At 37.5% G+C, this 27633-nt stretch overlaps 3 protein-coding genes and 1 long non-coding RNA gene across 5 annotated transcripts in view; 2 read left to right on the forward strand and 2 right to left on the reverse strand.

Moving 5' to 3' along the window:
- The window catches only part of LOC141444798 (cytoplasmic FMR1-interacting protein-like), a gene marked incomplete at its 3' end in the record, with an annotated part of 78333 nt that overhangs the window by 27691 nt on the left and 23009 nt on the right, over positions 1-27633 (forward strand).
- On the reverse strand, positions 309-2500 carry LOC141444811 (uncharacterized). The gene is made up of 3 exons (XR_012453211.1): positions 2270-2500; positions 1425-1608; positions 309-598 (listed from the first exon to the last, which is right to left on the reverse strand). It is a non-coding gene; the product is annotated as an uncharacterized lncRNA (long non-coding RNA).
- LOC141444831 (cytoplasmic FMR1-interacting protein-like) lies at positions 6429-25638 on the forward strand. Its single transcript, XM_074110543.1, has 9 exons — positions 6429-6730; positions 8016-8152; positions 9292-9471; positions 10449-10630; positions 12879-13006; positions 14024-14121; positions 23546-23650; positions 24268-24353; positions 25593-25638. The coding sequence occupies exons 1-9, from the start codon at positions 6655-6657 to the stop codon at positions 25636-25638; spliced, it is 1038 nt and encodes a 345-aa protein (XP_073966644.1). The 5' UTR covers positions 6429-6654.
- Positions 16449-22706, reverse strand: LOC141444801 (uncharacterized). 2 transcript variants are annotated; one of them, XM_074110457.1, is made up of 5 exons: positions 22634-22689; positions 21016-21718; positions 20722-20804; positions 19129-20228; positions 16449-17230 (listed from the first exon to the last, which is right to left on the reverse strand). In XM_074110457.1, exons 3-5 carry the CDS (start codon positions 20801-20803, stop codon positions 16934-16936), a joined length of 1479 nt encoding a protein of 492 aa, XP_073966558.1. In that variant the 5' UTR covers position 20804; positions 21016-21718; positions 22634-22689; the 3' UTR covers positions 16449-16933. The 2 variants fall into 2 exon arrangements, with proteins under 2 accessions (XP_073966558.1, XP_073966559.1); XM_074110458.1 differs by lacking the exon at positions 21016-21718 and having other exon boundaries at positions 22634-22706.

The following is a 27633-nucleotide window of genomic DNA, read 5'->3' on the forward strand; positions in this document are numbered from 1 at the left end:
CCCGGGGCTATTGTAGCTGGGGGGATATTGTATCTGAGCCGTCTAATGGCGTCCATACGACGCCATGCTCGCCATGTTTATGTGTGTTGTGTGAAGATAGTCTTCTGACGAACACAACGTAAAATGGCCGAGAAGAAAAATGGCGTCGTAAGGACGCCATCAGACGGTTCAGATACAATATCCCCCCAGCTACAATAGCCCCGGGTTCACCTTACACCCCCATTCTGACTCTTTGCCCCATTGGACAGAAGTTATTTATTAAAAAAAAAATAAGGCGGTATAAATAACTTGTATTTTCATTTCGCCACTATTTTATCATAGCTGTAAACATACAAATAATAAATACTTAAATAATTAAATATGAATAAATTCAAAATAATTATTTACTGCTGATTGAAGTATGTTAAAGAGCATTCACATCACTAGAGCTAACGTCAGTCAGTCAGTCAGCCAGTCGTCAGTCAAGTGTCAATGTCAGTAGCCACATTTGTTTACACGATTGATTTTTTCCATTGAATAGTATAGACGTGGGAGAAGGAACTTCAGTTCGCGCCTTTTTTGTTTCAGATTCACCTTCCTCGTCTGACATAATTTCCACCTAAAATTAAAACCTTGTATTGAACTTTAATTTCCAAAGCCACTAAGTTATGCTTGGCTTTAATTTCCAAAGCCACTAAGGTATGCTTGGCTTCAATTTCCAAAGCCACTAAGGTATGCTTGGCTTTAATTTCCAAAGCCACTAAGGTATGCTTGGCTTCAATTTCCAAAGCCACTAAGGTATGCTTGGCTTTAATTTCCAAAGCCACTAAGGTATGCTTGGCTTTAATTTCCAAAGCCACTAAAATATGATTCCAACAGGCTCTCGAGCTTGATCCCTTGCTGTTTTTTCGACAACTTACATTTGGCTCTTGTTGATTTAACGACGTAGAACTTGAACTGATATGTCGCTTTCCTAATTGTTAATTTGTTCTTGGCTTATCTTAAAAATGAAGATCAGCTTTAATTACTTATTTGTAGGAAGCTTCACCATCATACATTACAGAAGAAGGAATATTTTTAATGACATTAAACTGCATAATATTTTATTACCGACACATTTTGCTTGACACGCTTCGGAGTGCTATAGGTTGTCACTCACGCGTGCCGTGGTTCTTATTACAATGCCATTAATGTCCAATTTTGTCAAAATCACGCGTCTTCGTGGATATTAGGATGGCACTAGGTATTATAACTAATATATAACTATACATATAGTTGTTGCTCACCCCAGAAGTATATAAAAAAAAAGAAAATCGGCCCATAATTGACCGAGAAATCAGTGAACATACATTAAAAAAAAAACAGTGGAATACATAACGGACTTTGTTTTATTCTAGGTACTTATGTAGAATTTTAGAGAGCAGAACTGCTGCTTATACTCATACCTCAATGTGCGGGATTGCAGATTTTTTTATTCGCCGCAAACCTTTGCTTGTTATATATTTGTCAGACTCCGCAAAATGATCGGAGCAAACAACATTTGCATCATTCGCCTTAAAAAATTCCTCGCCTCTCTCTTGTGCTACAACTTTCCTCCACCTTTCTCTATGCACTTCATTTTGAGGAAAACTAAAATATAAGTAGAAAATTGTTATACTTCATTATATTTTAGGATTTGAAATAACTCTTTGGATTTGAATTAACGGTCAAACTATCGCACACAATTCCCAGTAACACATACACACATACGAAAACAAAGCTTTATATATTCTGTGGCTTCGCATAAAAACATAAAATTCTAGAAATAAAGTGACGGCAACTCCACTACACTTTTGTTCGATGTTCTGTTTGTTTATCTGCAGGGCTACTACGAAACTCGAAACTCAAAGTTCGTGTCGTGCGGTCCCTCACGCTCTCGTATCATAAGTGTCAGAGGAACAGCTGGGCTTCTACGAAACTCGAAACTCGAAGTTCATATCGTACCGTCCCTCTCGTTCTCGTATTATATAGTATAAGTGTCAAAGGGACCGCACGACACGAACTTCGAGTATAAAGTTTCGTAGTAGCCCTGCTGCTGTTTCGTTTTACTGCTAAGCTTTCCTGTGTGTGTGACAAAGACAAAAATCTTAGACATAGACAAGGCATATGGCATATGTCAATGTTGTGGAATGGAATTCTGGAAACGTCATTTTATTAGCCATTTAGAGATGGCTTTAAAATTAATTTAAATCAATATTTCTCTCTGATTATTACTTTACTAGAATTTAATTGAAAAAAACAACAGACTCACTGAAAGTATGATATTCCATCAGATTTGTTCCGTTTTCGCGAGTGATTTTTGCACTTTTTAAAGACACACGTGGGCATCGTTACGCTTGCACTGACAACAACGTACTGAGAAAAAAGAAGGCCACGTTTATCAAAGTGGCACTCATTTGCCTCGGACTTCGGGCGTGCGACTATGAATCTACAAGTATAATTAATCAAAGGCTTCCGATCATCACTGATGCCACGGTGAGGGCCAGACCCAGCTATATTTTTTATTAAAAAAAACTGACAGATCAGAGCCGTCATAACAAACAGAATAAGCTTAGTTTCTGAACGTGTCTTGGGCGTCGGCGCTAGTGATAAGACACAGTCATACTAGTCGATAATTTATGAAAAACCAAACTGACAGGACTGCACATGAAGCTATTTTAATTATAAAATGAAAGAGAATACTACCTTCTCTCCCCTTACTAAAATAGATAATTCAAAAAGAATGCAAAATGATCGACGGTTGTATGTTATATGTAATGTTTAGAAAATAATTGTGTTAACACAGTACAAATATTTTGCCAACTGAAAGCCGCCCTTATTGACAAAAAATAAATTCAACTCACTCGTCATAACTATACCTTCCATAATTTGAATTAATATTTGTTTGTTACAACCAACTTAATTTTGCGATCAAATATGTGACACAGCCAACTGCCTGACAGCTGCCTTTCGGACAGCTTCTTCGGAGACACACTCCGTGAGCTCCTAAAAAAAGCTTCGGATTTTAGAAGCATTCTTCGGGTATTGACGATGACACGCGATCGTGATATGCGGTTCTGGTCTGTTATCAACTTGCAAAACTTTTCGAAGTTACCGTAAAAAGTTATGTAAAGAATAACAATCAGTACAAAATAAACCTTACAGTAATAATATTACGCTTATTTATCTTTTTCTAATTTTAATTCAATATGATACAAATAAAATAAAATTAGCATTTTCGAATTCTTCCATCGTTAATTTAAATAGAGAACACCCCGCCTTAACACACTACTTTTGTTTGGAAGTATATAGAGCTGTTATACTGTGTCTACTTCTCTTGGGTATGTCAAATTTATTTTTTGGTGTGCTTCCTTTAATATTTTTTGATGTACCTTTCGATATCATCGTTGCTTCTATAACTCGGTCTTGAACCTCATTAAAATATTTACATTATTTAAAAATTTGAAACTTTCAGCTTCTTTAAAAAAATGTACATTATAATTACAAACACTTTCCCGTTATTGGCTATTTACAGAAATACCATATTTAAGTTGATACGCTATAGAAATCAGTTTTCGAAAAATAAACAACAAATAAGTAAGTGGTGGTTTTAATTGCTTTATATAAATCAATGAAAACAATGAGTGCACTCTCCAAGTGATGGATTGCTACCACAATACAAGTAATATAGGCAGTATTTCGATTTCATAGTAGAGCGCCCGAATCGACGCACGTACACAGCGAAGCGTCTTTCACGGCCGCTAACCAAACTTCGCCCGATAACGATAAAACTACGCAGTGCCACGCCGCGCGCCCCCCAGTCCGGTCGCTGGTCGAGTAAGTGCTGCCTGCGCCGCCCCGCCGCGCCCGCTCTATTTGCCCCCGTTTCGATTCCGTAACGTGACTGTAAACGCTCGGTACTAAGTAACTAGGTACATAAACTATCTAACTAATTTAGCTCAGGGACCCAAAGAGGGTCTTGGCCTCCGAAACGAGAGCATGCCATCTGTCCCGATCGTGCGCAGGTACATACTATAATAACTAGGTACATAGGTACTATAATATTTTATTTAATAATGGCGGCGTCACGAGAACGTGCGTACTGCAGTGTATACGGGTGCCTAAATTCAACTATCATAAAACCAACATTGTAATTTTTTCAACTTCCTGCTGATGCTGAAAGGTAAAATTAATACCTATTAGGTACTTTATTATTAGTCTATTAAAATGTTTTAAGTAATGAATGAATTTTTTGAGTAGTGATGTATCTATTTATAGAAGATTACATTAAAAAAATATGCAAATTGCTATTTACAAATTAATCTTCTATCAAAATATAAATCCGTACGAATTTATGAATTTGAACTAATATTAATTCACATTTTTAAAAACGTATTAGTTTATAACATTCTTCGGTTGTTAACATTTGTTAAGTACAGTCAAATAAATATATGTAGGTACGTTACTAAGACTTCAAAAATATCTATACACCTTTATGTCACTATCTATAAGGTCGATAGATACATAAATGTGACGCTATTGCTGTATAGATATTTATTCCCTTGACTGTACCTACCTAAACAAATAGACTTAGGGGCTTAACTGACGGATAAATGTGATGCTGTCTCTGTTTTTAACCCCGACGCATAAATAGGGGTATTATAAGTTTGACCACTATGTGTGTCTGTCTGTGGCACCGTAGCTCTTAAACGGGTGTGTGTGTGTGTGTGTGTGTGTGTGTCTATGTGTCTGTCTGTCTGTGACACCGTAGCTCTTAAATGGGTGGACCAATTTGAATGCGGTTTTTAGGGTTCCGTAGCCAAAATGGCAAATAATAATAAAATCATTTATTTCGGGCAACTTGGCCCATACAATAAATACCTTACAGATTAACATACGTACATATTTATAATCAATATTATTTAAAACTAATTTGGTGACAAAACGGCGTGACCCCGTTGATTCACCGTCCCCGACGTCGCAAAAACGGAACACTTATAGTTTCTCCATGGCTGTCTGTCTGTCTGTCCGTCTGCGGCTAGCGGCTTACTACGCACATACAATAAAAATCTACACATGTCTGTTTTACTTTTTGTAGTTGCCAACCCTAGCGCTTCGCGCAGCCGTAGGTATAAATTTCACGAATACAGCTGAGTCGGTCTACTGCCTGTTACTTGTATTGTGTTGCTACTAAGGGCTACTAAGTCAAAATGGCAATTGTCATTTTGTATAACACGAATCCTTCCGATTTCCTCCGAAACCCGATTGTACGTATACGAAATCCTTGTTGACCGAGTCTGCAGGGCTACTCCGAAGCTCGAAACTCGAATTTAGTATCGTACCGTCCCTCTCGCTCTCGTATTAACTCCTACTAATATAAATGCGAAAGTTTGTGAGTGAGTGAGTATGTTTGTTTACTCTTTCACGCTGAAACGGCTGGACGGATTTGGATGAAATTTGGCGAAAAGTTAGTTTATAACCTGGATTAAAATATAGAATACTTTTTATCCCGGTATTCCCACGGGATAGGGATAAAATCTTGAAATAACAACCTCTGGGCTTAGAGTCATGAATTTGGTATGTAGGTAGTTGGACGTCTGGAATAACAGGTAGGTGACTTTTTGACCCGATATTCCCACGGGATACCTAGGGATAAAATCTTGAAATAATAACCGCAGGGCTAAGAGCCATGAAATTTAGTATGTAGGTAGCTGGACCTCTGGAATAACACATAGGCTACTTTTTATCCGATATTCCCCCGGGATAGGGATAAAATCTTGAAATAATAACCGCTGGGCTTAGAGTCATGAAATTTGGTATGTAGGAAGCTGGATGTCTAGAAAAACACATAGACGACTTTTTATCCCGATATTCCCACGGTATAGTTTTGTAACTAAGGGACCCCATACATCCCTGTATTATTATTATTATTTCGTATTTTTTTAAAATTATATACTGTAGTTTTTAAGTATTTTATTTGTAATTATTTTATTTTGAAAAAATGACTTTCCGTTAAGTTTCTTGCGACGCATTCTTCTTGGCAATGATGGTCTTTCCGAAAGCGCTGGTAGTATAAAAAAATGACGTGTAAAAGTGCCCATTGCGGCATATTTACTGAGTAAATGATTTGAATTTGAATTTTGCATTTGAATTTGGATAGGGAAAATTTTTGAAACTTCAGCACTGGTTTAGTAGAGTCTTGAATTTTGTACAGTTATTCACAACACAACCTCAATGAAGACCACGATATAAATATTGGAAATTACGAGGGGAATTTTGAAAAATCCCGAAAATTTCAATTGCAGCTACCACACCGAATAGTTTACGCGTGCGAAGCCGCGGGTAAAAGCTAGTAATATATATATGTGTCAACGTTTCTTTTTCTTTTAATATCGATATGAAAGTACAGTTACATCGTGACAGCACATCACTCGACTCAGTGTTTTGCTGTCAAGCATATACATCGCCGTATTTATTTTAACTAAACCAATATTGCTATCAAAATCACATTCAAACAATACTAATAACTCTTCTCATTAGTTAAGAAACACTACATTAATGATAGAGAGTGTGAAAACTCTTTAAATCGGCTTATACCGCCATTTCCTGTGGATAGTATTCGCGTGTGGTGTTACAGTTTTTAAAAGCTTCAAAATTATGTCTGTAAGTGAAAAAGTGTCGTTATCGGACGCTTTAAGCAATGTGGACGTCTTGGATGAGCTCACACTCCCAGGTATTTAAGTTTTTTCATGTTTTTAATCGCCCATAAACTATGATTCATACCACATCCGTACTTTTCGTTATCGAGTACATTTAGTGTTATTTCTCGGATAATAAATGGTTTTATTGAGAACTTATGGTCGAAAAAAGATTATTTTATGAATAAAAATAATTTATTTTGCTAGTGTGCGGTAAAAATTCCCACTGTGGTCGTGTGAGCAGCAAAGTTAGTTAATTTGTTTTATTTCAAGTGGACCTGAGTCCGCAAAATCAAGGAAGTAATTGTTAAGTAGAAATAAATTGCATAAAGGTTATCTTTATGATGTAGAAAAGGAATAATACATTGCTTACTTACTTACTTCGCCGGCTCAGCTACCCAAAGTGGATCTTGGCCTCCGACACAAGACTCCGCCAATTGTTCCTATCCTGTACAACAAGGCGATAATAAATTGCTACTGAATAATATAAGAAAGAGGAACAAAGTTGTCTAAGAGTACGCTGTACTCTATTTATTAAACCAAGATACTAAAGTGACAGTGTGAAATCTCAAATGCAAAAATAATGTGACCAGCATAATACGAATAGTGCCGCTCTCTGATTTTGGTTTTTTACATTATTGCAAATAATCGGTAAAACAACATTATATGGAAACAAAAATAAAATTAAAGCATTCATTATTCTACTTTCCATAAATATTGAGCTTTTAGGCAGAACTTGCTTAGAATCAAATGAAATTTAATAATCAACATCTGCAAAAAGTCGAAAAGGATGTCCTAAGTGCCCTACTTGTGTTAGTATGTCACAGATCCGTTCATATATTAACTTTTTATATGTATAACATAGGTACTTACCAAAAATTTTCAGTGATTACCGGTTGTGGCACTATTTATGAGATTTAAAAAACAGGTAACACATGAAACTTCATTTTAGTATCTTGGTTTAATAAATGGAATATAGAGTTTTCAACATAACAATATTAAACAAGAGAGATCATGAATGTCTCAGTATTATTTTGGCATGTTTGTATTATGTTTAAAGTCAATTGCCCAAATATTCTAAGAGGCAATCCATAAACATTACGTAAATTTTGATTATTTTTAAACCCGATGCTCATGTTCGTCACATACTGTGATATTTGTAATTAATAGCTGTTGTAATAGAAGAAAATTATTGTCCTATTGGACTGAAGCCATTTATTAAAAAAAGGGAGTAGATAATTTACCCTCCCATGTAGCATCTAGACCTTTGTAAAGTAATGCCTGATTCAGTTAATGATTTAAAATTGTTTTTCGTTACAGATGAGCAACCCTGCATCGAAGCGGCTCCATGCTCCATTCTTTACCAAGCCAATTTTGACACCAACTTTGAGGATCGCAATGGCTTTGTCACCGGCATCGCCAAGTACATTGAGGAAGCTACTGTTCATGCCAACTTGGTATGCAAATTTCTTGTACAATAATTTGTAAACATTGTCATAGAAATGCATAAATTTTCATACAACTGGACATAGTTTAAAAAAAAAACCCTCATCCATTAAATTTTCAATTTTGGGTTTGGTATCCGTACATTTCGCAACTAACGTTTGGCAACCTGATTCATTTCGCAAACTCTAACACTGTAAATATTTCAGGATTTATTTCAGGGCCATCGTATAGAACCCTTTAGGTTAGGTTAGTTTTATAAAAATCCTGAAATATTAACAGTTTCAGATATTAAACAGATGTGAAATGAATCAGATTGCCGAACGTTAGTTGCGAAACATTAGTGCACGTTTGGGTTTAGTTTCAGTAGCAACAAACAAAAGACAATTTAAAGAATAGCATGATAGTGCTTTAGATTCTTTTACAGAAAACACAGGGCTCATTAACACTAAGGGCGAGATCATAGAACATCAACTGCATAAAACATCCAAAATTTCTTGACGTCAGAAAAATATCACGATCAATCGTAATCTTGTAACTACATCAAAACTTTCTATTGGATCCAACAAAGATTATTATTATTATTTGCATAGTTTGGGACTAGGTCAATTGGTGTCAAATGTTCCATGATATTTATTTATTTATCTGACTTTTTATCACCTTTACCACAAGGTATGTATGTGTATATTTAAACACAATATTACTTAATTTTTACATTAAAAACTGGGGGTTTTTTTTTTCTCACCCAACCCTTTAGTGTGCGGTATTGTTTGATAGGTCTTTTAAAACCATTAGAGCTTTGCTAAGACGATTTTTCGATTCAATGATTTGTTTGCGAAATATTCAAGTTTAAACTGAATATTTTCATTAAAATCGGCCGTCCCCCCCTGTAAAATCTAAACCGGTGGGTGGAATAATTTGAAAAAATTCAGAATGGTAGTAAGTATATCAAACTTTCAAGTTAAACTATAACGGCTAAGTTTACTTGAGAATTATTAGTAGTTTAAGAGTAATTAGCAGCCTAAGGTATAAAATACATATACCTAAACTTGGAAGATTCCGTATAAAATACGAAATCCTTAGAAATATATTACTTAACTTAGGTCTTTCGGGCGTGTCGGTTTTTGATAAATAGTGTTGTACTTGTTCCCAGAACGAGCTCCTAGAGGAAGGCAACGCCCACGCCGTGATGCTGTACACGTGGCGGTGCTGCAGCCGCGCCATCCCGCAGGCGCGCTCCAACGAGCAGCCCGACCGCGTCCACATCTACGAGCGGACCGTCCAGGTGCTGGCCCCCGAGGTCGACAAGCTGCTGCAGTTCATGTACTTCCAGGTACGTGGAATAACCTGACTATGAAGCTTCAGGTTCCAGGTTCGATCCCTGGTCGGGGCTGATATTTGAATGAATCAAAAAAAAATACAGTATAAAACTAAGCTAATTACAGCAAAACATATTTATCAACTGCAGTGTTGTATACTGCTCAAAAACACGGATGTTTGTACTCTGGTGTAACATACATATTAAACATCCAACCAAACGTTTAATATGTATGTTAGAGTATGTATTTCATTTATCTATTTAAGTATGTTTATCTCTTGCCTAGTATCCTTAATCATAGGTGTATAGGACCTGAGCCTGAGGCGATCCCCCCCCCTGAAAAATAACCCTAGGTACGCTAACGTCCATAATACAAGCTTTACTTAGTATGGGACTAGGTCAAGTAGTGTCAATTGCCCAAGTTATTTATTTATTTATAAATTCAAATTCAAATCATTTATTCAGTAAATAGGCCGCAATGGGCACTTTTACACGTCATTTTTTAAACTACCAGCGCTTTCGGAAAGACCATCATTGCCAAGAAGAATGCGCCGCAAGAAACTTGGCAGTCATTTTTTCAAATAAAATAATTACAAATAAGATACTTAAAAACTACAGTATAAAATTAAAGAAAAAATTACAAAAAAAAATAATAATACAGGGATTTTAACATTTAAAACTTAACGGTAAAATTTGCACACGTTTTTAAATGAAACAACAAAACTATTTAAAATTGTGTTAACTTCTGTAATAAAAACATAATAAATACCGCTAATAAATGTAAGTATATGTAGATATTTTTACTCCATTTGTGTTCGAAATACGAGAAACGTGTGTTACAATTGACGTTAATTCAAATCTTAAATTAAACGGAGTATAGTTACAAAACTAAACACTAACTATATCTACCTACGTTCAGTGGAAGTGTAGAATGCTTCCACCGACAAAAATATATATAAAGAAAAATAACCTAACCTTTTTCTTATTGTCAGCGTAAAGCGATCGAGCGTTTCTGCGGCGAGGTGCGGCGTCTCTGTCACGCGGAGAAGCGGCGCGACTTCGTGTCGGAGGCGTACCTGCTCACGCTTGGCAAGTTCGTGAACATGTTCGCCGTGCTCGACGAACTCAAGAACATGAAGAGCTCAGTCAAAAACGACTACTCTACCTACAGGAGGTCAGTTATGTTTAACTAGTGTTTACCCCCGGCTTTGCACGTTAAAAACAACAGTTGGATTCAAGCGGAAGCTCGTCTGTTAATACGGTATTTGACTATTTTGTATATGTTTTATAAATTAAAAGTACACAATGCCTGTTATCGAATAGAAAAACAATTTTAAGCTACCTTTACAAATAACAAAGTTATAAAGGTTTGATTCAAGATTAGACAGAGAAAGACATACTGGCATGTGACGTCACACGCCAGTACCGCCATACTTGCCTGCATAGAGAAAAGCGTTTGAGAAAGAGACAGGTAGGTATATAGATTTTTCAAAAAACCACTATAATCCAATTTTCAACCGATTTAAATTTTCTCTTCGCTAAACACTATCTGTATATCTATATTTTCATAATAATATTAAGATATGGCAAAATCAGGAGTTGTTAAATACCGTATACTCATACTCAGCCAGTAATTGCCTACTTCCATGCCGCAACAATAATCTACTATTGTACTTGGTGGGTACTTACGGCACAACCTGTATAATATTTAATAAAAATGGCGTCCTCGCAAAAAAGTATTCAGTCTCTATCTCTAAGACATCATTGAAGGCGGGTGCGGCGGCAACGGCCGAAACAGCAAAATTCTGTAAGGGGCTGTTTCACCATCCATTGATTAGTGTTAACTGTCGGTTAAATGTGATGCCGTCTCCGTCTATTCGAACAAAACAAATAAAGACGGCATTACATTTAACCGTCAGTTAGGGATGGTGAAACAGCCCCTAAATATGAGAATCTGCCAAACAATTTCATATTTGTGGCTTTTGCTGTTGAAAGTCTTGGTCCGTGGGGACTTGAAGCAAAAAACTTTTTAATAAAAATAGAATCTTGGAATCTTGTACCATTCCACTGGTGACCATAGGGCCGGCTCTTTCCTCGGTCAACGTATTGGCATTGCCATACAAGGAGGAAACGCAGACAGCCTTATGGGCACCCTGCACAATAGCAACGACTAGGGTGATATTTGTAAATATAGATTTTAGGATTAGAGTAAGTTAGTTTTAGTTCTATTTTTATTTATTTCTGTTAATTATTGTATGTGTTGCGTGTTATTTATTAATAAAGTCTTAAAAATTACACTGGCTCCTACATTAAAGTGTACTTTAACATTATTTTTTAATTTAGTTTAATCCCTACTAATATTATAAATGCGAAGTAACTCTGTCTGTCTGTCTGTCTGTTACGCTTTTCACGTCGAAGCCACTGAACCGATTTTGATGAAATTTTGGTATATAGGTATTTTGAACCCCAAGGATCAACATAGGATACCTTTTTTTCGGTAGAGGCGCGATAACCTAGATCCGCGCAGACGAAGTCGCGGGCATAAGCTAGTTATTTATAAATATACAAATTTATATAAGTCTTTTTCTGAGCAACCATAATGATACTAGTTCATTGGTGAAACTGTTTTGGCTTGTGTGTTATCGAAATTTAAATATTTATGTGTATTATTTTTTTGCTGTTTGTTTTCCTTTATCAATAAATAAAAAAACAATAATAATAACACACTGTCAATTTTTGAGCGAGTTAAAGCGAGGGAGCCCGCGACGGTATCACCGTGAGCTCGCAAAGATTACGCTGCGAAAACTTGCTACTTAGACCAGAGAACTTTTTTTTTTATTTATTTTTGATTCGACTGGATGGCAAACGAGCAAGTGAATCTCCTGATGGTAAGAGATCACTACCGCCCATAAACATCTGCAACACCAGGGGTAGCCCAGTGGTCGTTGTTTTCGAAATTTTATCCCTATCCCGTGGAAATATCGGAATAAAAAGTAGCCTATGTTTTGAACATGAAACTACCGTGAGACCCACTCATATTAAATATATTGACCCGGATAACTCACGTCTTAAATCGAGTTTAGCTCGACATGTTTCGGGCTAATCCGTAGCCCTTCGTTCTTCGGAGCAACGCGACTCAGCAGCTGCTGCAACACGCACACTACGAACTAAGACGAAGGGCTACAGATTAGCTGGAAACATGTCGAGCTAAACTCGATTTAAGACGTGAGTTATCCGAGTCAATATATTTAATATGAGCCTATGTTTTATTCCCGATGTCCGGCTATCTACATACCAAATTTCATCCAAATCCGTCCAGCCGTTTCAGCGTAAAAGAGTAACAAGCATAACTCACTCACAAACTTTCACATTTATAATATTAGTAGGAAGTAGGATGTGATTTTTTTGTTCACCATCGGCAGAGCTGCGCAGTTTCTCAAGGTGATGTCGGACAGCCAGAGCCTCCAGGAGTCCCAGAACCTGTCAATGTTCCTGGCCACCCAGAACAAGATCCGGGACACTGTCAAGGATGCCCTGGAGAAGATCAATGGTAAGGCCATCACCTATTTTGACATTTGAGGACTTTATACATATCCAATTACTTTTTTAATTTTTTTATTTGACTTTGTGGCAAACGAGCAAGTGGTCTCCTGGTGGTAAGAGATCACCACCAGCCATAAACATCTGCAACACCAGGGGTATTGCAGATGCGTTGCCAACCTAGAGGCCTAAGATGGGATACCTCAAGTGCCAGTAATTTCACCGGCTGTCTTACTCTCCACGCCGAAACACAACAGTGCAAGAATTAGCGAGCAAGATGGTGGTAGCAATCCGGGCGGACCTTGCACAAGGTCCTACCACCTGCAAAACATACATTTCCACTGAACGTAGTAATAAAAAACTAATTAAGATGCTTAGGGGCTGTTTCACCATCCATTGAATAGTGTTAACTGACGGTTAAATGTGATGCCGTCTTCGTCTATTCGGACAAACCAAATAGAGACGGCATCACAATTAACCGTCAGTTAACACTAATCAATGGACGGTGAAACAGCCCCTTAGACTAGATTTTTAACTAAGGGACTCCATACATCCCTGTAAATTTTTTAAAATGTTATTTTTACTTTTTTTTCATATATTTTTTAATTACTATGTTACCTTTTGTAGTTAAGTTTATTGTAATGAACCCGAAAAATGTATTTATAAAATACAGATTTAGTTTTGAAAAAATGACTTGCTGCCAAGTTTCTTGCGGCGCATTCTTCTTGGCAATGATGGTCTTTCCGAAAGCGCTGGTAGTTTAAAAAAGTGACATGTAAAAGAACCTATTGTGGCCTACTTACTAAATAAACATTTTGATTTTTGACCATTTTCAGTCGCTGGATGGCTTAGGGCAAATCCGCCACTGCAGCTTTCAAAATAGAATTCGATACAAATAATGTTTTAAATAACTAAATGCGCCAATCGCGACGAGCAGGGCTAACGTCAAACGGATCTCTCGATACTAACGCCACCTAGTGATATTTCTGTCAGAGAACGTTTCCTAAACGAGGATTTATTTTTTTAGGTTATGAGGACTTGCTAGCAGACGTCGTGAACATTTGCGTGCACATGTTCGAAACAAAGATGTATCTGACACCGCATGAGAAACATATGCTTGTTAAGGTGAGATTACCTATTTATAATAACTAGCTATTGCCCGCAACTTTGTCTGCGAAGTCTATTGTATAACACGTAATTTACCCGAGGCGTTTATATCCACCCGAGCCGCATGCGAGATTTATTTAAGTCGAGGGTAAAATGTTTAACCCGTGACTCTGTCTTCGTAGAATTCGTTTGTCGCTATCCCGCGCGTATTATACAATTGACAAGATTTCATATTTCTAAGACTATAATTTGATTCGTTCTCTGTATTCTGATAGGAAAGAGAAAGACGCTGATATTTTAAAAATTTCGCTACGATTATTAATTAATTTATTACATTTTTTTAAGATGTGCTTATTCTAAAAGGGCATAACTCCAAAACTACCACACAATAGATCCATTACTTTTGTCTAGTCTCTATTAAAAAAAAAGATCAAGTAGATCTGACGTAGACGTTGTCAAAATTATGACAGCTCCTTTTTCTGGTGAAATATCTATTCTGTGGTAGTATTTTTTTTGTATTTTTAAAATATGGAGAAATAAATAATAATAAATATTTTCCCATGTTCAGGAGGCAAAACTCTTTCGATTCCTGTAGTAATTTACAGGTGTTAAAAAAAATGAAATCTTGTCAATTTTCCAGGATAAAAACTATCCTATTTCCTTCCCCGGGACTAAAATATCTGTATACCGAATTTTATCTAAATTGGTTCAGCGGTTTAGACGTAATGAGGTAAAAACAAACATTAATTCACATTACATTTATATTATAATATTAATTATAGTGGAATACACTCTAATTTTTATCTCAACTACTAGGTAAATAAACAGAACTATTTCAAATAAATTGATACTTTATTTTTATTTTTCATACATTGCTATTTCTATAAGGATATGATTTTATCGATCATTTTATAAATGCATTTTCGGTGACCTAATAAATAATATTTGTTCCTAAAATAATAGATCGTTCACCAAATTGAATACCAAATAATATTAAAACGGTTACCTAAATATTAATTAAAAATTACCGGGGAATAATTTCGATCAATAATAAAAGTGTCATTAAAAATGAATCACTAAACAATTTAAAAATGCTTACCTATAAAATAATTTTTAATCATTGAAAAATAGTATTAATTATCAAATTACATGGCAGTCATGTCATGCGGTTGTCCCTTTTACTGGCCTTGTTTCGTATTAGTATGATGGTGATGATGATGATACACGATGAGGATGATGATGGTGATGATGATAATGGTGATGAAGTTGGTAATGGTGATTGATGGTGATGTGATGATGATGATGAGGATAACGCTGATGGTAATGATGATGATGGTGATGATGATGGATGGCAATTTGAATAAATTTAAAAGAACGAAGTTTCATGCCATAAGTATTAGCAAAAAATGTTCGGTTCTGGCTCTTCGCCGGCCGCTCGCGCTGAGGGTCGCGGCTCTACCTAACACTCCTCGGTTCGCTCGTCGTTGTATCTAACCAAACCTGTTGTAGAATAGGTAGAAGCATCGAATTAAAGAACAGATCTATCTATTAGGTGACAGATCTATTATTTTGGTGATTGAATTTTGGTGTTCAAACTATTTTACATTAATTTGATGACCCATACTTAGAGACAGTTTTGATTAATATGATTATTAATAAATTTCTAGGGGATAGATATTATAATTAGGGTACTGCCGATGAGTGACACATCTAAACTTAGGTGACAAAAAATATAGTTCCCTTTTTATAACTACCTACATATTTACTAGAATAGGGTAGTTGCCTGGGTTAGAAAATATTATATTTAGTCCATCAGTTAGATTATAGGGAAATCATCCCAGCCTATATACGACGAGGCCTCCTCTCAGAATGAGAGGGTTTGGGCCGTAGTTCCCACGCGGGCCCAGTGCGGATTGGAAACTCACACACACACGATTGAATTGCATTGCAGGTTTCTGCAGGTTTCCTCACGATGTGTTCCTTCACCTTGATGGTCGTGGTAAATTTCAAATGTAATTTTGCACATGAATTTCGAAAAACTCAGAGGTAGGTACGAGCCGGAGTTTGAACCCACGATCCTCTGCTTGAACCACTAGGCCACCACGGCTTACACACAATAAATAAATGTTAAAAATAATGATACTAGTTTTTTTAAGTTATCTTGTTCTGTTTGAGTTAGTTGTCAAAAATGGAGAAAATTTAAGTACGTGCCGTAATTACTAATTAAATACCTGTGCTTGAAAAATTTTACCACAGAGCAAGTTAATTTAGACTTGCAAGTTACTTTAGGGGTTCAAGCTACTCAATTAAAAAGTAAAAATTTGAAATTGAAATGAAAATACAAAAAGATTCCAAAAAACCTATCTTAATTTGATTGCTTAATAACGATATCTCTTGTACGGGTGAGCGGTTAGTTCCAATGGAGTGCCGAAAGTTTCTCGATGAGGGCTACGGTATAGATGTCGCTAGCGCCACTGCTTAAGTAGCTAAATAAGAAACAAACAAGCTATGTGGTGCATAGGGGAAATTCGTGTCTGTACCGTTGTCCAGCAGTGGTGTAGCGGTATAGCACACGGCACGGAATGCCGAGGACCTGGGTTCGATTCCCAGGGCTGGTCTTATTTTTCTGGTTTTTCTGTGCATCTATATTTCAGTTTGTATTTTCAATTCAAGCTCCTCGTTCTTCGACTCCAAAAATAAAATAAAGTTAACCCGTCGAGCGCCCCGGAAGTGCACCAAGAGCCTAGCCAATTTTGTCCGCAACCGTCTCGCAGTGTCGCTCTCACTGTTTTTTTTTAAAATATCTTTGCATCCTTGTCATTCTCACTATTTATTGTACACCCCTCGTACACTCTACTCCATCTTCCGTTGTCTGTTTCTGCAGCGTTATCTTCTTACGTGGCCTTGTCTCTGTATTTTTGCTAGAATAATACTGTACCTTAACGTTTTGTCTTTCGTATAAATTTGGGTGACTGTCAACATTGATTGTAGATGTTCTTGATTTGTGGTCGCTAGGTGCTGTAGCTTCCATTTTGTTCTTGCAATGATCTGCTGATGTTTTGTGTTGCTCCTCGGAATTAATGTGAAATGTATCGTTGCATAGTATGCAATGGAACCATTCGGCTATCTGTAATAAGAACGATTCAATATTATTCACGTTTAAGCATATTATAAATAAATAAATATCATGGGACACTTGACACCAATAGACCTAGTCCCAAACTAAGCAAAGCTTGTACTATGGGTACAAGGCAACGGATAAACACACTTGTATAGATAAATACATCCATGCTAATATTATAAATGCGAAATTGTGTGTGTTTGTATGTTTGTTCGTCTTTCGGCATAGAGACAGTTTATAGGCCAGAGAGTGACATAGGCTACTTTTTAGGCAGTGTCTCACCGTCAGCGAGGAAACGATTGGCTATCGACTGTTTTCTCGCTCAAGAAACGAACAAAAGATATAAGAGCCTGTGTGAGTAAAAGAGACACATATATTAATAGTTGATCGCTGGCTGTTTACACTGTCGGCGAGAACTCGCTCTTACATCTTTTGTCGCAGCGACAAGAGCTATAAAACTCGCTGAGCTATAGATACTCGCTCAGCGATGTCAGCTTGGCGGCCGCCCCGCACGAGCGAGTCGAGTGGAGCGAGTAATCGCCCGTCGCACTCGAATACTCGCTTATAGCCAGCAACAAAACTACACTCGCTTCTCGCTGCTCACCCACTCGTTTCTAGTTACTCGTTCTACTCGTTTCTCGCTCATCGTCGGCGGTGGGACAAGTGCCTTATTCCGAAAAAATGCGCAAGTTCCAGAGGGAACAGCGCGCGATAACCGAATTCCACCCCACCCCCTATACGTATGGCCCACCCTGCCCCCCCTTCTATATGTATACGCCTATGCATGGAACACAAATTTGCCCTTAAATATTTAACATGACATAAAATTGAATCTGTTGAAAATGGGAACACCCAAATACTCCGAAATATTTTATTCCGAATTTGCTAATTCCGATTTCAAAACTCCGATTTTCACAATTCCTAAGACATAATTCCGATTACTTAAAAACACGAATTTTTTTTTCCGAATTTCAAAATATCGTTTTTTTTAATATCCGATTTTAAAAACTCCGAAGAATTAAAAGCACGAAATGTTATTGGCCCAAAGTACAGTATTCCGATTATCAATTTTCCGAAATGACATCGCTAATTCGGAAATATGACATTCGGCAAAATAAACTTCGTGGTTAATAATCGGAATCTTGATTTCGAATCACGAATGAATATCAATCAATTTAGATAAATTGACCTGCATACAATACAATACAATACAATACAATTACTCTTTATTGTACACCAGAAATACATTCTTAGCATACTTAGGTAAGGTTAGGTTAGAATTGCGACAAGGCGCGAAGCGCCATAACTGCGTGGAATAGGAGCTCCGCGAAAAAGGGTCTTAACAGACAGACGCCCAAAAAGTGATCCTATAAGGGTTCCGTTTTTTTCCTTTTGAGGTACGGAACCCTAAAAAAGGGGCAGATATTGCTATGGCGTCATGTGTCACAACGACCATAAATGAAAATGAAAAATATGTTTATTTCGTGTTTAGTTCACATAGTAACATCAAGATAAGTTTTTATGGATGATTTGATTGATTTATTGTGTTTTTATGCGAGTGTGTACGTGTGTCTGTTATTTTTTTGTGTAACTTTCCATATTTTTGTAAATTCTTCTATGACTCGTTTTGCCAAACAATATATATATATATTATCTCCATGTGCAATAGAATGTACACAATAAGTTCAAGGGAATTATGAATCTATGACATTGTAACAAAGTAAAAATTCTTTTGTTTTTCTATTGTTTTACACCATAGCAGTTTGACGACAGTTTGACTTTATTCTCGAAACAATTAGATTCTAATTGCTTTGTCAATTTTTTTCAAAATATTTTTATGGTGGGCTTCAGGAGGATATATATATGAATACGTATAAAATGATTCCTTAATCTCTATTATTTACCTTTCTAAAACAGTCGCTGTCTTTAACAGGAAGCATGATTCTGCTCATGTGCTGCTTAGTCGCAATATGATGAGCTTCATTACCATAGTACGCGTCAAAATATTCCATACATATTAGACATTTTCCTTCTTTTCTATTGAAACTGTGAAAATTATCATACGGCACGTTGACTTTTTCTTTATCCACATATATCTGTATTTTGGAGCCAGCTGGATGTATAGTTATAAATCTAGTGCGCCACGGCTGTTCTATTCTGAATCCTTTCACCAAAGACCAGAACAAATCGTGTTTAGGGTCGTAGGGATCCGATATAACCCCGCTTGCTTGTTTAGTTTCATTATTAACTTCATGTTCTGTTTGTTGATTCAATTCCAAATACGATTCAAACGGACTTGTACCAAACAATTTTAGGAAAACTTGTCTCTTTTTATCAGGCGAATCATCATCATCATTATCCTCTACGGCTCTGTCAATATCTATTTGATTAATCACATTGGTAGCTTTGTCATGAATCCCGCTTAATTTATTAGACGAATCATCATCACCATCATCATCATTGGCTCTTTCAATATTTAGCCTAGCCATATTGGTAGTGTTGTTTAATTTGATATGGTTATGCTGTTTATTCTTCTCAATGTCTTGGCTCTTGCTTAATTTATCAGGTGAATCATCATGTACGGCTCCTTCGATATCTATTTGACTAGCCGCATTGGTAGTATTATTAATGTCCTCTTGGCTCTTGCTAATCTCATCAGCTGAATCATCATCATCATCATCAATATTATCATCATTATCATCATCACCACCGCAGTATAAATTTGCGAGCATAGACAGTAGCTGCTCATCTCTGACTGCTTGTCTATGCGTCCCTGTTTTCTTATGGTCGCCGTCAGCCATAGTGTTACAAACGGCGCAGTATGTCCCGACGGGGCGGGGGGTGCGGGGCGGGGGGCGGGCGGTGACCATAGCGCGCATGCGCTCCGAGGCCGCGGCCATTATGCTAGCGTTAGCTCTGTGCGTTTTACTCGCGTTGTGCGCTCCTGAAAACGCTGCCGGTACGTCGGTGGCGCAAATATGGCATATGTAGCTGGTTGATGGATCTGGAACAGTTTTTTTGATGTGAAATACTAGTGTTTAACCGTGGCTTCGCGCGCGTAAGCTACATTAAGCAGTTGAATTGAAATTCCGAGTTTTTACTAAATTTCCGTGAGAATATCGGGATAAAAAGTACCTAACAACCTTTACCCTTTAAACTTTAACCTTTTCGCCACCACGTCAAATACAAGAGACATCACCCATACGCCAGCCTTCTATATTGCAATGCCTAAAATTGAACCATAACACAATTGAACGAAGGTTGCTTTTGCATTGAAGTAATGGACGCATATATAGGTCGTTGGCGTGGAACCTGCGGTGGGTATATATATGAGTCGTTGGCGCCGAAACGGTTAACATGACATTATTAAGTAATGTAAAATTATGCTGAGTGGGGCTCACTTTGTATTATTTAATGGTAACTTTGTATTCTTTCCCTTCATCCAAATCCGTCCAGCTGTTACATGGAGCAAAAAACAAAAACGTAGGGTAACTAACCTGCCTCTTTTTCATTCTTCTTGGATTTCCCGGTCTGGGTGCGCCCGCGCAGTATTGCGTCCGCATCGCCTAAAGATGACATTCTGAAAAAAAAATCGTTTTAAAAATTTCATTTTTACGCTGGTACCTAACATTATTAGTACAAAAATCAAGAATTCAAATTGATATGACAGTTAAAAACTAAAATTGAAGAAAGAAAAAAGATATTTATTCACTAATACAGAAGACACACAAATACTTTTTTTTTACATAATTACACACAAATAAACCAAAAAAAAAAACATGGAAACATACATAAAAATAAGCAAAAGCGAAACGGTCGCTGACTCAGCATTACGCAAAATAAGTATGTTTCTGTAGTTATGTTGTGCCGCTGTCACTGGGTTTGTGATTGCTGCACTAATAGTCTTCGCACGCAGTCGTCCTTGTCTCCAGAGTTCGATGGGTTGGGTTTTGCCGAAGTGACAAAGTCGACGTGTTACGTGATAACTATTTATTAGAGTTGAGTCGTTTACAATTAAAGATCAGATCACGAGCGATTTGGAGCTAGTGTGGCTGTCTTCGCTTCTAGGGACGAACTCTCCTCATTCATTACAATTTCCTTTTTATACCACCGACTCCACAATGGGAAAGCAAACAATTATCATCGGAGCCCTCATTAACATTAGTACTAATTAATAATTAGGGAACATTATCGTGTAAACAATAATTAGGATAATAATGATGAAAAGTAAATAATTATACATCTAAATGGATTTCACTGTAACTCCTTATCTAATTACAATATATGAGTTACATGGAAGTTCTTATCTAGAGTCCAATGTAGGGTCACATGGCTATGAAGATGTCTGTCGTGATGCAGCATCTCTTAACTCTGTAAAAATTCTCGTTTTTGGTACAAGCTTCTTTTGCTAATTGTACTTTTTATTGACTGTACTTGCATTGTCATCCGGCTTACATATTATTATCGTACGTGAGTATTTCTCAAAAAGTTGTCCTGTCATGAAATTGTCAAGAAAACAGTTTTGTCAAGAAATTATCAACCCTAAGAACGTGATCATAAAATATAAATTGCATAAAACATCCAAAATTTCTTGACGTCAGGAAAACGTCACGAAATCTTTTGAGGAAAAAATCGTAATTTTGTAACTACATCGAGACTGTCTGTTGGATCCAACAACAAAGATTATCTGACTTTTTATCACATTTACCACAAGGTTTTGTATATATTTAAAAACAATATTACTTATTTTTTGTGGTGATATAGCGCCGCTTACCTTAGAAAATCTCTATGTATATACTTGTGTTTTCTGTAGTGCTTACTGTGTTGGTGTGCAATAAAGAGTTATTGTATTGTATTGTACAATGAACTAAAATAATTTCCTTGCCCACCCGCGACCTTATGACAGCTAAGCTTATGCAAAATATGAGTGTTCATGCAGTACCTTCACCTCCACTCTTTAAGAACACACACAAATCACACAAAGAAAGAAAGAAAATACATTTATTCGGAGACGTAACAAAGAAACTTGAACGATTACATAAATAAATAACACAGACAAGGAAAGCAGTTACCATTCACGAAACGGACCACAAACAAACCCATCTATCACCACCACCACACCACACTGACGCGTTTCGAACTCAACCAACTAACGCTGTCACTCAACTAACTGTTAGACTAACGTCTGGTAACTGTCTGGTAGAGTTCGAAACCAGCCAACCAGCTACACTAGAAAGTTGATGGATCTAATTATTTTTATACTAGTAAAGAAGTGAAAATAGTACGGTCAAGGACTTTCATTCTGGAACCTTTTCCTCGTTAATTAATGCGATTTCACTAAGACGTTTATAGTGAAATGGTACAATGGTGGCCCAATAATAAAAGTCCTTAACCGTCAACGTATTATACCTTAGACACTTTTATTTCTAACAAACAAACGTATTATCAAGTTACAAAGAACTCAGACAAACTACAACTAGATAGTGTATTTGCTAAGTAAATAAGCTGGCCAATTATTTATAAGCTATCAGTTGCTTATCTGAAACTGAAAGATAAGGATAAATGCAGTACAATCATATATCTATAACTAGGGCTTACTCACGGCTTCGCACACGTGAATCATGATCCAGCAGCTGAATTGAAATTTTGGGATTTTTGAAAAATTCCCGCGGGAATTTTCTAAAAATAAAATTTGTGGTTTTCATCGACGTTACATTAAAAACAATCGTGTCAAATTTCAAGAGTCTAAGCCCAGCGGTTGTTGTTTCGAGATTTTATCCCTATCCCGTGGGAATATCGGAATAAAAAGTAGCCTGTTTTATTCCAGATGTCCAGCTAGCTATACCAAATTTCATCCAAATCCGTCCAGCCGTTTCAGCGTGGAGGAGTAACATACATACTCACTCACAAACTTTCGCATTTATAATATAAGTAGGACTATAAAAGACTAGTCACGAGATTGGCACGGGTGTGTCATATCTCATATAAAACATCAATGAAATCCACGATGTATTTTTTTGGTAATTCCCATAGGAATTTGGTTAATACCGGGAATTTCAATTCAACTGTTGGTTTAATGGTTTACGCGAGCGAAGCCGCGGGTAAACGCTAGTAAATAAATATAAATGCGAAAGTTTGTAAGTCTGTTTGTCTGTTACTTCATCACGTCTAATCCGCTGAACCGGCCGAAGGACATAGGATAGACTCATCCCGGAAAATTGCATAGTTCCCCCCTTGATAGCGATGACAGAATTCTACGCAGACAGAGTCGCGGGTAACGGCTAGTTAGAATATATGATTCATGCTCTCTCTTTTTCACAGGTTATGGGTTTCGGACTCTTCCTCATGGATTCCGACGGCTGCAACATCAACCGACTGGACCAGAAAAAGAAGATTCGGCTCGACAGGATAGACAGGATCTTCAAGGTAAGACCCATTGGTACATAGGCAGCCGTGGCGTCTCCTGGTACTTAGAACAAGAATGGCCCTGGCCAATAGATTTTATAGGTGGGCAAAGTTTTTTTAATCCTAAGAGCAAGTTTTTTTTTGCGCCAATGTTTTTCACAATCTATCCAATAAGTCATAAGGTTTTGAATGGATTATAATAGCATGTGAACACTATTCGGTCGCTCGTGCGACTTATTTTGGCTCTTGCCCTATAAAGGGTTAAGTCTGATGCGGCGTCGGGTCAAAACCTTCAGAGGTATATAACTACAAGAATTGGTCGTGCTATTTAGCCGGTTGCCCGATCAACGCGTTCGCGGGCAAATTCAAATTTATTTATTTATTTGTCAATAAAAATTAACAGCATTACAATTAAAACACCAATGCGCTGTAAAATTCTAATTATACAAAAAAAAAACCTTGCACTAATACTTTGGCGGGATAATTTAAGTGGGCCATTTTGGGCCAATTCGAGGCCTGCGGGCTTGTTTTTTAGCGGGCCAGCTTTCTAGACGATCTTTAGACGTTTAACGTACGACTTATGTTTTTGATGGGCAAAAATGTAAAACTGGTGTATCTGATTATACCTTTATCCTCAGAATCTGGAGGTGGTGCCGCTATTTGGAGACATGCAGATAGCCCCGTTCAACTACATCAAGCGGTCCAAGCATTATGATCCCAGCAAGTAAGTCGGAACTATAAGCAATTACTTTGCCCACCTGCGACCTTACGCGACAGCTACATCTGTGCAACAAATGTATCATGCAGCTCCTACACTACAATGAAGGCTTTACTACAGGCCTTATTAATAGGCTCAGAGAGCTATGCTATCCTCGGGGTGTCTCTACGGGGTCGAATCAGAAATGAGGAGTACAGTCACCAGCACCAATATCTGACGCAACAAGCGTGCATAAATATCTGATACGACTCTATTTCTAGGGCCGGAAGGACGTGTCAGATATTTTAGCCCGCTCCGCTGTGCCAGATATTAATGCTGGTAACTGTACGTAGGAGAAAGAGGGTCGTAGGAGAGAGAGGGATGTTAAACTAACGCACCAAAGCAAACATTTAAATATGTCACTGTAAAGCCCCAAGTACCACTTTATTTTTCTCAAATTACTACTCGTACCTAATTTTTACTTGGCGATTGAAAATATCGAATTTCAATGGTTTTCGTATTATTTGCATTAGAAATAGTACATTGTGTCTTAAGGGCGGTAAATAAGGAATTAAGAACGAGAGTCTATTAGAAGCCCGAAGTCTAATGAGTCGATGTTCCGTCCGTGCGACATACAATGTTTTTCATCACATTTGCGAGTGAAATTGTATATTTGTAAAAGAACAACCAATATTCTTTCATAAATTGCCGATACCGCTGACTGCGCTCTTGGCAGCGCCAGGCGCTGCAGCACGCCATGCAGTAGCAAACTCATTTACCGACCTTGGGCTTCATGACAAGAAAATTAGTACGGGCAATGACTCATTTACCGCCCACGGGTTTCATGACAAGCACATTAATGTCGAGGGTTTTATTTGGGGGGTTGCAACCAAGGTAGCCTGCATGTTACGACACTGTTTACGAGCAAGTATGATGAAAAAACATAAGCGATCTTGCAGGTACATCAAGGACTGATGTACAAGGATATGGTACACTCTTTTGGTCTCATAAGTACCTAATACTATTTTTTTAAAACATGTTTCAATAAAATAACTCGACAAGATTGCTTACCCTTTTTCTAATGCTAAAATAAACGAATTATAATAGCATGAGAACGCATTCATATCTTTTCGTTCAACCACAATCATGTCTGATGGTAAGTGACGATGGAGCTTGCCTAGCTTGCCTAATAAATGCCCGTTCAAGGTCTGTCAGATTAGCGATATGTTATCTGTTAAATTATTCATACATTTTTAAATTTTCCAGATGGCCCCTGTCCTCCAGCCCAACCCCCCCGCCGCAAGCGACCTGATGGTCCACCTGCCCCAAATACGCGAGGAGCATCAGAACTACATCTCGGAACTGGCCAGATACAGCAACGAGGTGGGACCACAGATATAGATTACACTAGATTACGCAAATGCATCTGCTTCGCGTGTCCGAACCCCGACCAAACGTCGGGGTTGGCCCATACAAAGACTGACCGCTAACTGACTAATCATGACTAGTGACTGACTCGAGTCCCACGGCGCGGGCGGGCGGCGCATTTGAATCTATTTTGCGCGGACATCGGGATTCACATCGCTAATTCGCTCTTGAGACGTCACAGTAGGAAAAAAAGTGACACGGTTGGTTTTCATACAGATTGAGGTGTTTGCGTTATCTAGTGTAATCTATATCTGTGGGTAGGACTTAAAAAAAAGTGTTCCGTACAAATCTGTAGGTACCAGTGTTATGCTGCGTTCCACGAAAAATGTGCAAAGATTTGTTGCGAGAAATGTGTTTTTCATGAACCAATAGGAACACTTCATTAACCCCGACACAAAAAGAGGAGTATTATAAGTTTGACTGCTATGTGTGTCTGTCTGTCTATGGCATCGTAGCTCTTAAACGGGTGGACCGATTTGAATGCGATTTTTTTAATTCAAAATCAGGGTTTCTAGCGATGGTTCTTAGACATGTTTCACCAAAATCGGTTCAGCCGTTTTTGAGATATTGAACTTTGAAGTGACAAAGTCGGGGGTTTTCCAACTTTTTGTTGGTTCGGGTATTTACCTATCCTCGCACAGCACATCTCTGGTGGAAATGGAGCCTTAGCAGAGCTCTGCTCGTAAGCTAAATCTACTCAGGGCTCATTGAACTACAATGTAAGGAGAATATTAGTAGTTTTGACTCCCCCTCCCCCTTCTAGTTCCCAGTCCTAACTTTACTTAACCTAACCTAACTTACGTAAACAGTGGTATATTATGTTTTAAGCTATTCGTGTTTTCTTATTTCACTTGTGTGAAGACTAGAAAAACAAAAAAAAAATAGAACCATAAAGAATTTTTTCGTACATTTTTTTTACACATGGCATCAAAAATACTCTGTATTGTATCATAGAAAATACATCGAAACCTAATATGGTCGCTGATTCCAATACAACAGATCTCTACAGTCGCTAGCCAACGCCCTGTACGCAAAATAAAAAGCCAAATTGACCCTAAAAGCTATAGGCAAGAACATGTCCTGACTATCATAGTACACCACTATAATATCCACCCATCCATCAGGATGTTCCCTCGTCCATCTGTTTATATTTGTTTCCATCTGCAACAGGGTTGGAAACAATCATGATTTTTTGAAAAAATCGTATAAATCGCGATTTATTGAAGAAATCCTAATAAAATCCGATTTTGTCATAGTTTTAACAAAACTTTTGCGTAAAACGAACGCGCTCTGAAAAAAAGGGAATTCCCGCGCGGTGTTTAGTAAACGGCGCGCGGGAAATTCCCTAAAATATCTCATTCATCCAAACAAGCTTTCGATCGTTCCGTTCAGTTTCAGTTTTCATTGAAGTTGTTCTTGTTATTGCTGTTCCTGTTGGAAAACTGGTTTTTTTTTTAAGTACTATAATAATGAATAACGATGACAATTACATTGATTGATTTTTAACCAACATTTATAACAATATAAAGAGAATTGATTAAATCATTGATTTTTAAATAAAAAAAAAAAAATGATTTAAATCAAAATGATTAATCATGCCAACCCTGATCTGCAACTATACGCCACGGTTTAACCTCTGTGTTTGCGGCGCGAAATTGTACTCAGCATCTACAGATGAGAGACGTTCTACAGATTGGACCTGGTTATGGTTGCTCGGACGACTGTAGGCAGATTCAAGTTTAAACCTGGGATGGGACGGTTGTGTATGATGTTATGGGTTAGGATGGGCTGCGTCGGTTTCTAAATTCAGTGTTCCCTCTGTCTTGGGAAAGCTGCTGCGTCAGCTAGCACAGTGCATTCGGGCAGCGAGCTGATGCCA

This window comes from Choristoneura fumiferana, chromosome 30 (assembly GCF_025370935.1).
Source record: "Choristoneura fumiferana chromosome 30, NRCan_CFum_1, whole genome shotgun sequence".
NCBI classification, from domain to species: domain Eukaryota; kingdom Metazoa; phylum Arthropoda; class Insecta; order Lepidoptera; family Tortricidae; genus Choristoneura; species Choristoneura fumiferana.